Source organism: Typopeltis vanoorti, chromosome 22, assembly GCF_054136105.1.
Source record: "Typopeltis vanoorti isolate ZY-2024b chromosome 22, IOZ_Tvanoo_1.0, whole genome shotgun sequence".
NCBI lineage: Eukaryota > Metazoa > Arthropoda > Arachnida > Uropygi > Thelyphonidae > Typopeltis > Typopeltis vanoorti.
In genome coordinates, this window is record NC_143570.1 from 78,749,755 (window position 1) to 78,763,017 (window position 13,263).

The window sequence follows — 13,263 nt, forward strand, 5'->3', positions numbered from 1 at the left end:
GTTAATGTCAGCTCTTTGCTTTATGCGGATGATGTTATACTTCTAAATAAATCTGCTACAAGTCTGCAAGATTCTCTGACTAAATTGAATAGCTGTTGTAATAGATATGGTATGAAGATCAGCAATAAAAAGACAAAGACAATGAAAATAGGCAGAATCATTGAAAATGTCAAGTGTGTTGTGAATGGAGAACCTGTGGAACAAGTAAAACATTTCAGTTACTTAGGCACGATTTTTACTGAAGATGGTAAATTAAATATAGAAATAAACAACAGAATCAGCAAAGCTGGTATGGTGGGAAGTCAATTGAATAAATTCATATGGAATAAGAGAGAAATTAGTCGGAACACTAAATTAGCTGTATACAAGACAGTGTTCAAACCAGTTTTAACTTATGGATCTGAGAGCTGGGTCAGAAGTAAAACACTTGACCAAAGACTAGAGACCGCGGATATGAGAGTCCTGAGAAAGATTAGAGGCATGAACAGATGGCATCAATGGCAATATCATATTAAAAATGAGGATATTAGGAAAGAACTTGACATTGTCAGCATCCAGGAATGTGTTAGCAGAGCTAATCTCAAGTGGTATGGTCACTTAAATAGAATAGGAGAGGAAAGATTAGCAAAACAAGTGTTCTCTGCCAGGTTGGCAGGAAAACGACCCAGAGGAAGACCAAGATATAGGTGGATCTAAGGTACAAAGTGCCTTAGACGATAGAAATATAAGATCTGATAATGTTGGAGTGTTGACAAGTAACAGACTGATTTGGAGGAAAATTGTAGATAGGAAGTTAGTAATGATGTAATTTTTTTATGTAGTACTGTCATATCCTGTACACCCCTTGAGGGTACATGGCAGTAATTTGATGATGATGATGAAGATCATGTACTGAAGATTATAAAAATGATTTACACCAAACAGAAAATATAGCTGTTTAACGATGAGACTTCTATAGTGAAAATAAAAAGAGGAGTTAGATAAGGTTGTATCCTTTCACCAAATCTATTTAATATCTATAGTGAGACAGTGATGAAAAAGATTGAAAAACAAAAAACAGGAATTACTATCAATGGTATAAAATACAACAATCTTAGATATGCTGATGATACCATTCTAATAGTAGAAAACAGAAACAAATTAATCAAATTAATGCAGCTACTAATTGAAGAAGTTAAAGAATTTGGATTAGATATAAATGCAAAAAAAACTAAATTTATGAAAACCTCAAAAGATAGCAGATCCGAGCCAGAAATATTCATAAATAATATGAAAATTGAACATACACATAATACAAATATTTAGGCACCTACTTTACTGCAGATGGAAAGCAAGATAAAGAAATAAAAATAAGAATAGCCATAGCTAAAGATGCATTCTGGAAAAATAAAGATCTGCTCAGAAGTTCTGTGAGTATCAAGACAAAGAAAAGAATGATAAGAACATTACTGTGGCCAATTTTCACATATGGAAGTGAGATCTGGATATTCAAGAAGAGAGTAAGGCAACAGATAATGGCCTTTGAAATGTGGTGCTATAGGAGAGCTCTGAAAATCCTATGGACAGAACATGTGACAAATACAGATGTCCTACAGAGAACGAGAACACAGAGATCTTTATTACAGGAAATGATCCAGAGAAAGATGAGATTGGCAGGACATGTACTGAGAGGTTCAGCAGGACAGAGGATACTAATAGTTTTAGAAAGAAAAATTATGGGAAAAGGATCAAGAGGCAAAAAACGAAGGACATGGCTTGAAGATATATGATCATGGAAAGGATCACATGGCTATGCAGAAACAAAAAGAGAAGTCACCAACAGAGAGAACTGGAAGGACATGGTGCTGCACCCTCTCACTGAGGAAGCTACATGAAGAAGAACAGATATCACCGATGTTGAAATACCTCCATTTGATGGTGTTGACTGGAAGGCAGCCATATGCAATTCTCCAATCAAGATCCCTCCTGTTAGGGGTATCCTTGGAACTTCCACAAATTGTGAAGCAAAGTGTTGTTGTCAGCACCCAAGTTTCGACCTTTACTGAGGTGTCATCAGTGGGAGCCAGACCCAGAAGTGAAACCAAGTTTGAAGTAATGCTGAAGTCATATTTCCATATGAGTAGTCAAAAGGTATCATCCCTTATTATTAAAATACTCTGGATCAGAGATAGATATTGGAAGTTTTTCAACTTGATTATACTATAAATTAAAGATGCCAAGAAATTATATTCTTGGTTTAATCCTAAATTACTATAAAAATTTTATATCACTTTTTTTTTCTTTTCTTCTTTTTTTTTTTTTTTTTTTTTTTTTTTTGTAAATTTCCCGTTTTATGTGCATTTCAAATTCAGGCTTTTAAAGGCTGATTAATTTTTTATTTACCACCCCTTCGTCACCATATTGTGGTTGGCTTCAGGGTAAGCATACCGTTGTTTCTGACCAAGTACAAGAATTGACAGGAAAAAAAAAGCATTTGGCACCAATTTTTTTTTACACCTGTTTAGCATTCCAGAATTAAATTTATATCTTATGTTAAAGAAGCAAGTTAAGTCCTCCTAGTATGTAATAATTATATACACATCTAATGTTACGACTGTGTCTATTGTATATATCAAAGTTAGTAAAATCTGATAATAAACAGCAGCAGCAGCACACAAATTATTATTGTTTGAAATGCAGTATTATACTTCTCATCAAGTGAACAATCAGCAAAGAAAACACACTGCATGAACTTACTTCCATCAGTAAAAGATCTTGGAGCAAACCCCAGATACTGTGTTTCATATTCCTGTCTTGAGAGTATAGCATCCATAATTACTATGAAGGAGAGAAAAATATGATTATTTCAAAAAACAAATATAACGAGTGCATTACTAATAATAGGATTATATAATCAATAAAAAATGGACTAACTATTATTTTCACCCATTCCACCACATGCATAAATGAGAAACTTTCTTTCAAGTATATTATACTTGAACAAGTCATATTCTTGTTTCAATCAAAGAATTTAAACATTTGTTTGCTAATACTTGGGTTGCTTTTGTGTGTGTGTATCTTCACAACTATGGATGGCTTTATAAAAGCAAGGCTTCATGACTATTTTTCACTTGCACAAGTTACCACAGGAACATCACTAGAAACCAGAGCTCTTTAAATTCTCTAGTTGACTGGCTTAGGTGTTGAATGTTATTCAAAACTTAATTTTCAGTGCTATATAAAAACTATATAGTCTGCATGGTTAGCTTGGTGGCTATGCGCTTTGCAACCATATGCCTGGGGAAGGAGTGTTCTAGGTTCGATTCCCATCGACAATGTGAAGAGTTTAAGGATCTTCCTCAGTCATAGCCAAGTTAGTGGGTCTTGGGCGTGGACAGCAGGGTCCCCCCCCCCAGTTTATCTGGGGTTTTTCATCCTGTCCCCATGAACACACATGGGGATACAGTCATGAATATCGCCCTTAGGGGATGCAGCAGAGGAGTGGTGAACCGGCTGCATTAATATGCCAGTAACCCCTCATTAGGAGAGGACTCAACCCATTCTAGACGGATGAGAAGGATAGGATATATATAAAAGCAATTACAGGTCAGAGAGACAATTTTTGTGGAAGCAATGGTTACAAAGCATTCTCCTTAACAAGTATGGTTGCATTAATATGCTAAAAATTTGCAAGACAGTCACAGTCATCTTAAGTTCAACTCCTACATAACTGTAATACTTCTTTTATATAACATTACATGGTATCAAAATAGGACTTCAGATCTTTTGCCCATATTTCAATTGTTTCACTAACTCATTGTCGCGTGTACACTGTAACATACTGTTTTACTCTGATGATGCTGGTTTGAAATCAAGCAAAATATAAGCCATGTAATAAGCATCCTTTTATAATTTAGTTTTTGTTTGGTGTTGCAATACTGTTAAAATTAAGTTCTGAATAACATCCAACACATAAGCATGTAAAGAGAAATATATCGAGTCCCTGGTTTACAATGCTGTTTCTGTAGGACCTTATGATATAATAAAAAGTAGTTATGTTGTTTTGCTATGAGGATGCTCGTTTGAAATCCAGCAAAATATAAGCCAGTTAATAAACATTATTTCGTAACTTAGTTTTTGTCTAGTCTTGAAATTTCCATTATAATGTTGAGCTTTATCACAGTTTAATTCACAAGACACTAATAAGAAAAAAATATCAATAAATAAATAATAAATCCAACAATATATGGCACTAATTAGGACTTTGATTCTTTGCACTGTCCAGTACAATTTTAAACAGTTCCCGTTGTTGTTATATACCATCCAGTCAGTGGGTTGGAGCTGTGAACAAAGGCTCCAACCCACTTGGCCTCTTGTCCTTTCTTTCAGTAATTGTAAGTTCAAGTTGTTCTTGTATGCTGTCCATCCAATTAATTTGTGGTCTTTCTCTTCTCCAATATAACTGCCTTTCCCAATGATTCATCAGCTTGCATAATATGACTGAACTACATCAACTTATGTTGTTGCTTTCTCTATATTATACTTTATTCTATCTCTAATTAGCCCACTATCTAATCTACTGTTGTGCCTCTTAAATATTAATTCAGTACTATTTCCTTTTCAGATACTGGCAAAATTTATTTTATGCTGCGCCAGCCAATATCCTATAACAGAAGAGACTCTTGTTCATGGAAACGATTCTAAATTCAAAAGAGATACACACAATAATTAATCTTACGCTAGCACCGAGCAGATTCAGTTAGCAGTCGTGACCTGAATCTCACTTAAACTACAATATCTAAATTCCTTCCTGCCAAAAAGGTTCTATTTCATAAGTGGTGGTTTGAATTTGTAATCAGGCATAAACTCAGGTATAAGGTACAAAACATATTTATTGGAAAATCATAAAACATTTACAGTTAAGAAAATTCGAATATTCAATAGAACAAAGCTCACACTAAGTTAAGGTTCATACACAACTATGAAGTTAAGTAAGCTAAATCTTTCAATTACGAAAAGATAAGTATAAGCATAACACTACTAGGTTATATTTCCTTTTCACAAATCATTCGTTGAATACACATTAAACACCTTCATTAATACTCTATCAATAGCTATCTTAATTCTAAATCTCATCAGTCAAGCCTAGTCATTCTCAATCAAAATACTGCCTATCAACAATTATTCTTTGTTCTACAGGGTATAACTAATCCAATCAATTCTTACTTAAAAGTTCTCTAGAAAGTGTCCTTAGCTTACTGTATACACAAAATTGTCTTTCTTTAAAGCGATCTTAACACAGAATGAAAGTTTTTACATTACCGGGTCCTTTCTGATCGTCTTGACACTATCACATGTGGATCTGGGTTACCTTCCTGTATAGTTATCGGCTGTCTCTGTGCCTGGCAATGCACTACGCTGTCCCTGAATCACTTCCAGACTTTGGCGTGTTTTCTACCGCTCCACACGAAACTTCCTCCGTTCTCTATGATGGGACCATTTTACGAAGGCTCGATTCTGCATAAGCCGTCATATCACGGTCAGCTTCACTTGGAAATCTTCAAGCATTCTCAGGAATAGGCCTCGTCGTTTGACATCATTGTAGTCGACCCACCGCTCTCTCACGAATCACCTGACAAATCTCCTAAAGCTGGAATCCAGGAACCGAAGAATAAAAACCTTTAATCTGGTGCGCATCGTCCTTTTATTCACCCTTTCCTGCACCCTCTATTCGATGTGTCTTTTACTGCAAAAACCTCACAGTTCATGCCCCTTGGGTGATCCTACACTCTCTCTAATCTGTTAGGTTACCGTATTCCAGGTAGTCGCGCTGACGTCACTTTCTGCGTAGGTACAGCCTCCGGTGCTACACTCAACTCATACAGATTACATACGAATTCTGGATTACTACTTATCTGTTTGGAAATTTCATAATGTACTAGACAGCTTAATGGGAGATTTACAAATAATTTAACAATTCCCTTACACGATTCTCACTATTCTAACACAAACTCCTCTGCTTCTAAATTCAGTTATACAGGAATAAACTTCAGTATATAGCACATATAGAATACATTTTATCACATGAACAGAATTTTCATAATTATGTGCTGATGTGCAGGTATCTCCTTAATTAATAGTATTTGGTATGTTAAATCCTGAATAAAGAATTTGCTTGTAAAGTTCTCCATTCAGGATCTAACAAACTTCTATTTAGCGATCATCGCTTCCATGGAGCATTCTGTCTTTAAAACTTATTGGTCATTCTTGAGGTCCATGGGATTCTTAAGTCTCTTCCACACCCATGATTCAAATGAATCAGTTCGCTTTCTGTCTTTCTTCTTAATAATCCAGCTTTCATATCCACATATCACTACTGGAAATACCATTGCTTCGACAATTTTAACTTTCATAGCCTTACTCACACCTCAATCTTTCATAATTTTTGTCAGGTTTAACACTGCTTTTTTTTTTCCCATGACTATCCTTTAATTTCATCTTCGCATTTACCATCATTTCTGATTCTGGACCCCAGTAAATCATAACTTTCAACAATTTCTGTTTTATCTCTCTCTATTATAAATTCATTTAAATTGCCAGAAGCCATCACTTTTCTTTTGCTAATGTTTAAATTAAACCAGGATTTGTTACTTTTCATCTTAACCAATAGAATCAACCACTCCAGATCTTTCCTAGTTTTTACTATGAGGGTTATATCATCTGCATATATTAAATTATTTTTCTAGACCAATCTTAATTCCAGCTGGATTAAATCAGCCATTCTCATAATATATTTGCTATAAATATTAAAAAAGGTAGTGCGACAGTATACAACCCTGGTGCACCCCTTTTTTCACTTGAACTCTGTTTCTCCAAAGACTGTTTTTACTGAAGCTTCAGTAAAAATGGTTCAGGTATTCCCATTGATTTCATTATAATCCATGGTCAGTTGTAATCCACACAATCAAAACCTTTCTTATAATCAATAAAAACAGATTAATACTTACTTCTGAAATTCTCTTGTTCTTTCTATAATCCATCTCATGTTTGCTATTTGGGCTCTCCTAAAGCCTGCCTGTTCTTGTGGCATTTCTCTATTCACACATGTCTCCAACTTTTATTGGATCACTTTCAGCATACTTGCCTGTGAAATTAAGCGATGGTTCTATAATTATCGCAATCTCTGTGATTTTAGTTTTTTTTTGGAAATGGGATGAATACTGATGTTTTCCAATCTTTAGGCCAGTATATTTTCTTCCATACCTGTTGGCATATTCCATGCAATATCTTCACTACTTCACCCCCAGTTGTGCTCCATAATTCCACTGACACACTATCAGCTCCAGGAGCTTTTCCTTTTGGCAGCAGTTTCATTGCTGATATCACTTCACTTTTCATTATCATGGGTTCCTCAACAAATTCTCCTTCAATATTATTATCTTTCTTGTACAAATCCTCTACATATTCTTTCCATCTTTTTTCCATTGCTTCTTCCATCAGATATTTACCCAAATTACTTTTTACAATCTTAATCTAAGAATAAACTTCCCTGTAACATCATAACAGAACTCTTGTTGTACCCATAATAAATATTGCTTTCTTCAATTTCCTTACACCTTTTGTTTAGAATGTTTTCCCCTATCTTTGAAAATCTGCACTCAGTTGTCTAACCCTTTCTTTGTTTCTCTGAAATTTTATTTTCTGAAAACCATTTACAATCTATCTTTCTTGTTGCTTTCTTCAAACAGTTACTACTATTAACTAAATGTTGATTTCCCATGTTTCCTAGTACATTCCATGTTTGTGTACTGTGACAAACTGTTTGGGCTCTGAAGATGCTAGGTAGAAAACCAACAAAATATCATAGCTTTTATAGTCTTGTGTTGTGAATTAAACCATGATAAAAAACTCAAAATGAATGCCAACAAATAAGCCTTTCTACTCATTACTCCCAATATAAGTTGTACAATACCTGTTACAGCAATGGATTTGAATTTGACAATTTATTATTATTACAGGGTACTCCATAGAGTCAGACTCATTGAGGGAGACCCTAAACATCATGCCAAGCACTATCCAACATTTATCCACTATCTATTATACTTTGCATTGAATTTATTCACAGTCATGGCAACACACAAAAGACTTGGCAACCTATTCAACTCATTCACCAGTCTCCAAGCAAAAAATATAGTTTTAAAATCCTCGCTAACTATACTCTTGCTCAGTTTCTAAGAACGGCCCCTAGTTCTCACACCATCACCAGACCTGTTCTGAAAATTTACTCTGTATTAATCTTGTAAAAACCCTTCAGTAATTTGTATGTTTCAATCATATCACCCCTTTTCCACCTGTCAACCAATTTCTGTAACCTGCAAATCTTCAACCTGTTCTTGAAAAGTTCATTCCATAGACCTGCTACCACCTTGGTCACTCGCCTCTGGATCATCTGTTCCTCAATGTCAAGATGGGATCTTATCAAGGCTCGATAAAGAGCATTAATTATACCTGCTTGTCTCTGCTCGTCAAAGTATCCTCCAGTAACCAAGTAATCCAATGAGCTGCTTTAGTCACTTTTGCTATGTGCCCTCTAAACTTCAACTCCCTATCCACAAACATTCCCAAATCTCTGGCTTTGTCAATTTCCTGGAGTAGAATTCCATCAATGTGGTATACAGCTGGTAATCTTTTCACCCCATAATGCATTACACTTTGCACACATTAAACTGACATTCATTCTCCTTTGTCCAGACTACCAGTCGATCCAAATTATCCTGCAAAATTTTAACATCTGTATTAACTATTGCTCTACACATTTTTGCATCAGCAAACAACTGCACAGTTCCTCTCAGATCCTTTCCTATATCATTAATATACAAATTAAATGTTGTTGTTGTTGAGTCCATAAACATGAAGGGCTTCTAGATATGACTGTGGATCTATAGAACTGCTTTGGCATCTGTTGAACTTTGTTGGAGTAGAGCTTTTCTTTAGAGTTATTGTCAATTTTCTGTAGAGCAGCAGCAATTGGACAAGAATAGATATGGGCAGGTGTTAGTTCAACTCCTGGACAGTTCTTGCATGCTTCATAGCTCCTAATGCAGTGTGGTTGAATTTCCATGCCTTTAAAATGTTCCGTCCTTAGTCTGGTGATGATTGTGGTTATTTCTCTATTTTCGTTAATTTCACTGATTTCATTCTTCTTGAATGTTTGTTTTACCAATCTTATTTTGGTGACAGTTAGCATCAGTGAGTGATAGTGGGTGTAATTTTTGAGGTAAATGTCTTGCTTCTTTGGCTAATCTGTCTGCTCTTTCATTACCTTCAATATTTACATGGGCTGGTATCCATTGCAGTGTACAGTTCTTATTTTTCAAATTCAACATTGTTAGTTATTCATGAATTTCCTGTGTGAGTTTTGTTTTTCCCATTTTTTAATGCTTCAAGTACAGATTTTGAGTCACTATAGATGGTTATTCTTTCTGTAATGTTTATTACTAGATTAGATAGACAGAACTTGAGAGCTGTTTGTACGGCTGTTAATTCACAAGTGAAGTTTCAGGCTATTTTGCTAGCTGTGGTTTTGATTTCTAACTCTACCTTGCCTCCAGGTAGAGTTAGAAAAACCCCTGAACCTCCTTGGTTCAGTGCTTCAGATGATCCATCAGTGTAGGCAATGACATGGTTTAAATTATTTAAGTGATGTATAGTGTCAAGTCCTTTTATTTTCTTGCTGTGAATCCTTTTTTGAACAAGGTTCTAGGAGATTTAAGTTTATCACTGTATTTTTTGGTAGAATAGTGAAAAGGAATGGCTCTTTGCTTATTTCAATGGACAGATGTTCTAAGCTGATCTGTTTTGATCATATTGTAAAGTGGATGATCTCTTTAGTCTAGATTTTCTTGTCCAGGCATCGAAAGTCCTCAGTGAGATGTGATCCTGTTGTTGGCTCCTGATTATGTTAGTAAATTTAACTGCAGAGAGTTAAATTTCCTTCTGTCTTCTAATATATGAAGCCCACACTCTTGTTGAGCTTTTAAATTATTTGTGGATGAGACTGCATCTATAATAATTTTTGCTGCTCTTGATTGTACTCTGTCAAGTTTTTCTTTTGAGCTAGTAGAAGCTGGAGCCCATAATCTACCACAGCCCTTCTGGAATCTATTCCTGAGTAAACTACTCTCTATTATCGCTCCATCAACCATCCTCTTATCCACCTCACCAACCCTATATCCATCCGCACGTGCTGCAGTTTATTGATTAGAATTCCAGGTCGTATCCTGTGAAAGGCTTTTACAATGTCCAGCAGTATCACTGTAAAACCATTACCTTTATCCAGCTCAGCTCTATTATGAAATGTTAGTACATTACTGAGACACAACCTACCATTCATAAAACCATGTTGCCCTGCTCCCCCCCCCCATACAGTATCCCATTTCCATTCCATCCATGCCTGTATTTTGCTCCTGATCAACTTCTCCAGTACCTTAACAACTCCTGATATGCTGACTGATCGGAAATTTGCTACATCAGTCTTGGAGTCTCCTTTATGCAATAGAGCGATTTCTCTCCTCTTTCCACCTCCTAGGGAATAACCCAGATTCGAGACTTGGATTAAACGATGCGGTCAAAGGCACCAGCAATTCCCTAGCACCTTCACATAAAACTTGAGCTGGTATAACATCTAATCACATAGCTGTATTCACATCAAGTTTCTGTAATATGCTATGCACCTCCATTTCATTTACCTCAGTTACCATATGTCTTTGCCTCTCTCTCTCATTACAGCAATATCTCCACCTGGATTATATACTCTTGCAAAGTGTTCACTTAGTAATTCTACTATTTCAAGCGATTCGGTTATCTCCCTACCATTAGCACTAATTAAAATCATTCTGTAATAAACATTCTTCCCGTTGCTTGCAAAATATTAAAAGAACTGTTTGGGATTATCTTTGGCCTGCACTGCTAATTTCCTTTAATACTTTGCCTCTTGCCCTTTTTACCACAATGGCTACTCTTCTGGCCTGTGCTTTGTAATGCTTATGTGGGTGCTGGTCACCTCTCTCTTTGAATTCCCTCCACATTTTTTTCTTTTTTTTGTAGCTCCAGATAATAGATGTATTCATTCATTTAATTCCTACTTGATTTACTCTCTTGAATCTAGGCATGTAGTCTATTATTACTTCTCTCAAATATTCCTTTACCACTTCCCATACACTATCAACATCCAGCCCTTGCAGTTTCACATGGTATAACACTGATCCAAGCAATCTCCCACCACAATCACTTTCAAACCAAATTCCGTCTGCCTTTGGTAATGCATACACCTCGCCGACATTGCATCGTAAGAAGTCCCATTGGCTGAATTCTTTAAACAATGATGCCTTGGATGCCACTGTTTTGCTTTGCATCAGTGCCATGTGCTGCACTATGCCATACAACTTGCCATACAGAGACACTATATTAACTAAATTGAAAATAAAACTTTTAACTTAAATCTAATTAATACCACAATATAATCTAATTCTAACACAATTTTTAACTAACATCATTATTTTTCTTAAACTAAACAACTTAGCTTTTCCAAGTTTGCCAAACACAGGCCTACCGACATATGACATGTGACAGTGTTCCAATCGGAGTAAGAGATGGTAGTAAAGAGAAATTAACGCTCAAGTAATAGAAGAAAAAAAAATCAAGGTGCAAGTTTTGTACAGACAGCAATTCAATAATAAGAGGTGTGATTGGCAAGAGAATGACAAAATCAAGCTTCCCAGGTGCAAAAATTAATGCAATAAATTAATTAGTGAGGCTTGAGTGCAAAAGGGTAAAATGAAAGTTGATTGTTTTGCTCTTTGCAAAAAAACGACTTCTCACTCTTACTCACCTTTCTCATTCTTTCACAACCTCCAGCGATGAACCTTGGAGGTTGCAGAATTTTTCTGCATTTTTTTTAAAGATTAACATATTTCAATGCTTTGTATAGCATAAAGATGTCAAAATATTAATGGGTAATAAGCTTATTGAATTCAGTAATCCATCATTTCAACTTTCAAATTTTCATATTAAATGACATTTTAAATTCAACATCACATAGAAAACATACAAACTTAATGAATAAAACAAAGAAAGATCGCATATATATATATATATATATATAATATATATATATATATATATATATATAGAGAGAGAGAGAGAGAGAGAGAGAGAGAGAGAGTGTAGAGGATGCCTCGTGATCATCTCTTACCAGAGTGCGTAACTCCAACTATGAAATTTGGAGATGACAGTGTGATGGTATGGTCCTGTTTTTCCTCGTGTGGCCTCAGTCCTCTGTGGTGCCATCAACACTGAACTCCAAGAGGTATCTGAACATTAACTGCATACTGTATACTTGTGGAAAGTATGCCCTGTAGGATTGCTGCAGTCATCGCATCAAATGAAGGTCTTACATGTTAAGGTGGGTGCCATGGCTGTTTGTTCCTCACATTATGGTGTCCATTGACTTCTTTCTAAGCAGTGTATAAGTTACCACAGTAAATGCTAAAGAAATTTTCCAATACATGACAATACAAGATAAGACAGAAAACAAGAGGTCATCCCCAGAAGTTATATAAAGTGTGGTTACCAAGGGTGAAGGGACTAGATTTTTGCTTGAAGAGTAGCAAATCAGTGGAATGGATTTCCACAGTCATCATGAGGACACTGTCAGTGAACAGATTAAGGAGAGGCATGATAACCATTTCCATTAATGGTCAGTATAGTCCTCCTGGAGGACTTCACGTAATACCAAGAATATTTTCTATCCAATTTAGTTTTGAAGTAGGGAAAAAAAAAACAGTTTTAATGAGAAAAGCTTTGTTTATCTTTAGAAGGCTAACTAACCTTACATTTGAAAAAATTCCTTAAAAACATTGTTCATGCCATTGTTCTGTCAAGTGACTTTCCATCCAGGACATCCACTATTATGGATGTCTACTTGAGATCCATAATGTGAAGATGAAAGATAAGATGGTGAGGTTTCAATTTCTTCCCTCTCACAGCTGGTATCCAATGTCTGTAAATGTGTTTGTGGGGCCAATTTGCCTCAACCCCCATATGAGGACAATTAACTCACCTTTAACTGAAAAGCTCGATTTCTTCACATCACAGATAGGATTTCATTGAGCCCCCTGGTCTGAAAGACCAGGGGGCTCAATGAAAACAAACTAAGCTATGGAGGCTCTTCTCATGTCAGTTCAAAATCAGGTCTTCTCCAACTGAAAGCCATGAAGCTGGAAT

The 13,263-nt window shown here is 35.7% G+C and overlaps 1 protein-coding gene across 1 annotated transcript in view; it reads right to left on the minus strand.

The window, feature by feature from the left end:
- Nucleotides 1-13,263, minus strand: part of LOC150094506 (protein MIS12 homolog) — a 175,945-nt gene that overhangs the window by 148,268 nt on the left and 14,414 nt on the right. Inside the window, exon 2 of the mRNA XM_090412225.1 lies at nucleotides 2,737-2,817. Within this exon, the coding sequence (XP_090268351.1) occupies nucleotides 2,737-2,812 (76 nt within the window). The 5' untranslated portion in view covers nucleotides 2,813-2,817. The remainder of the gene's footprint in view (nucleotides 1-2,736; nucleotides 2,818-13,263) is intronic.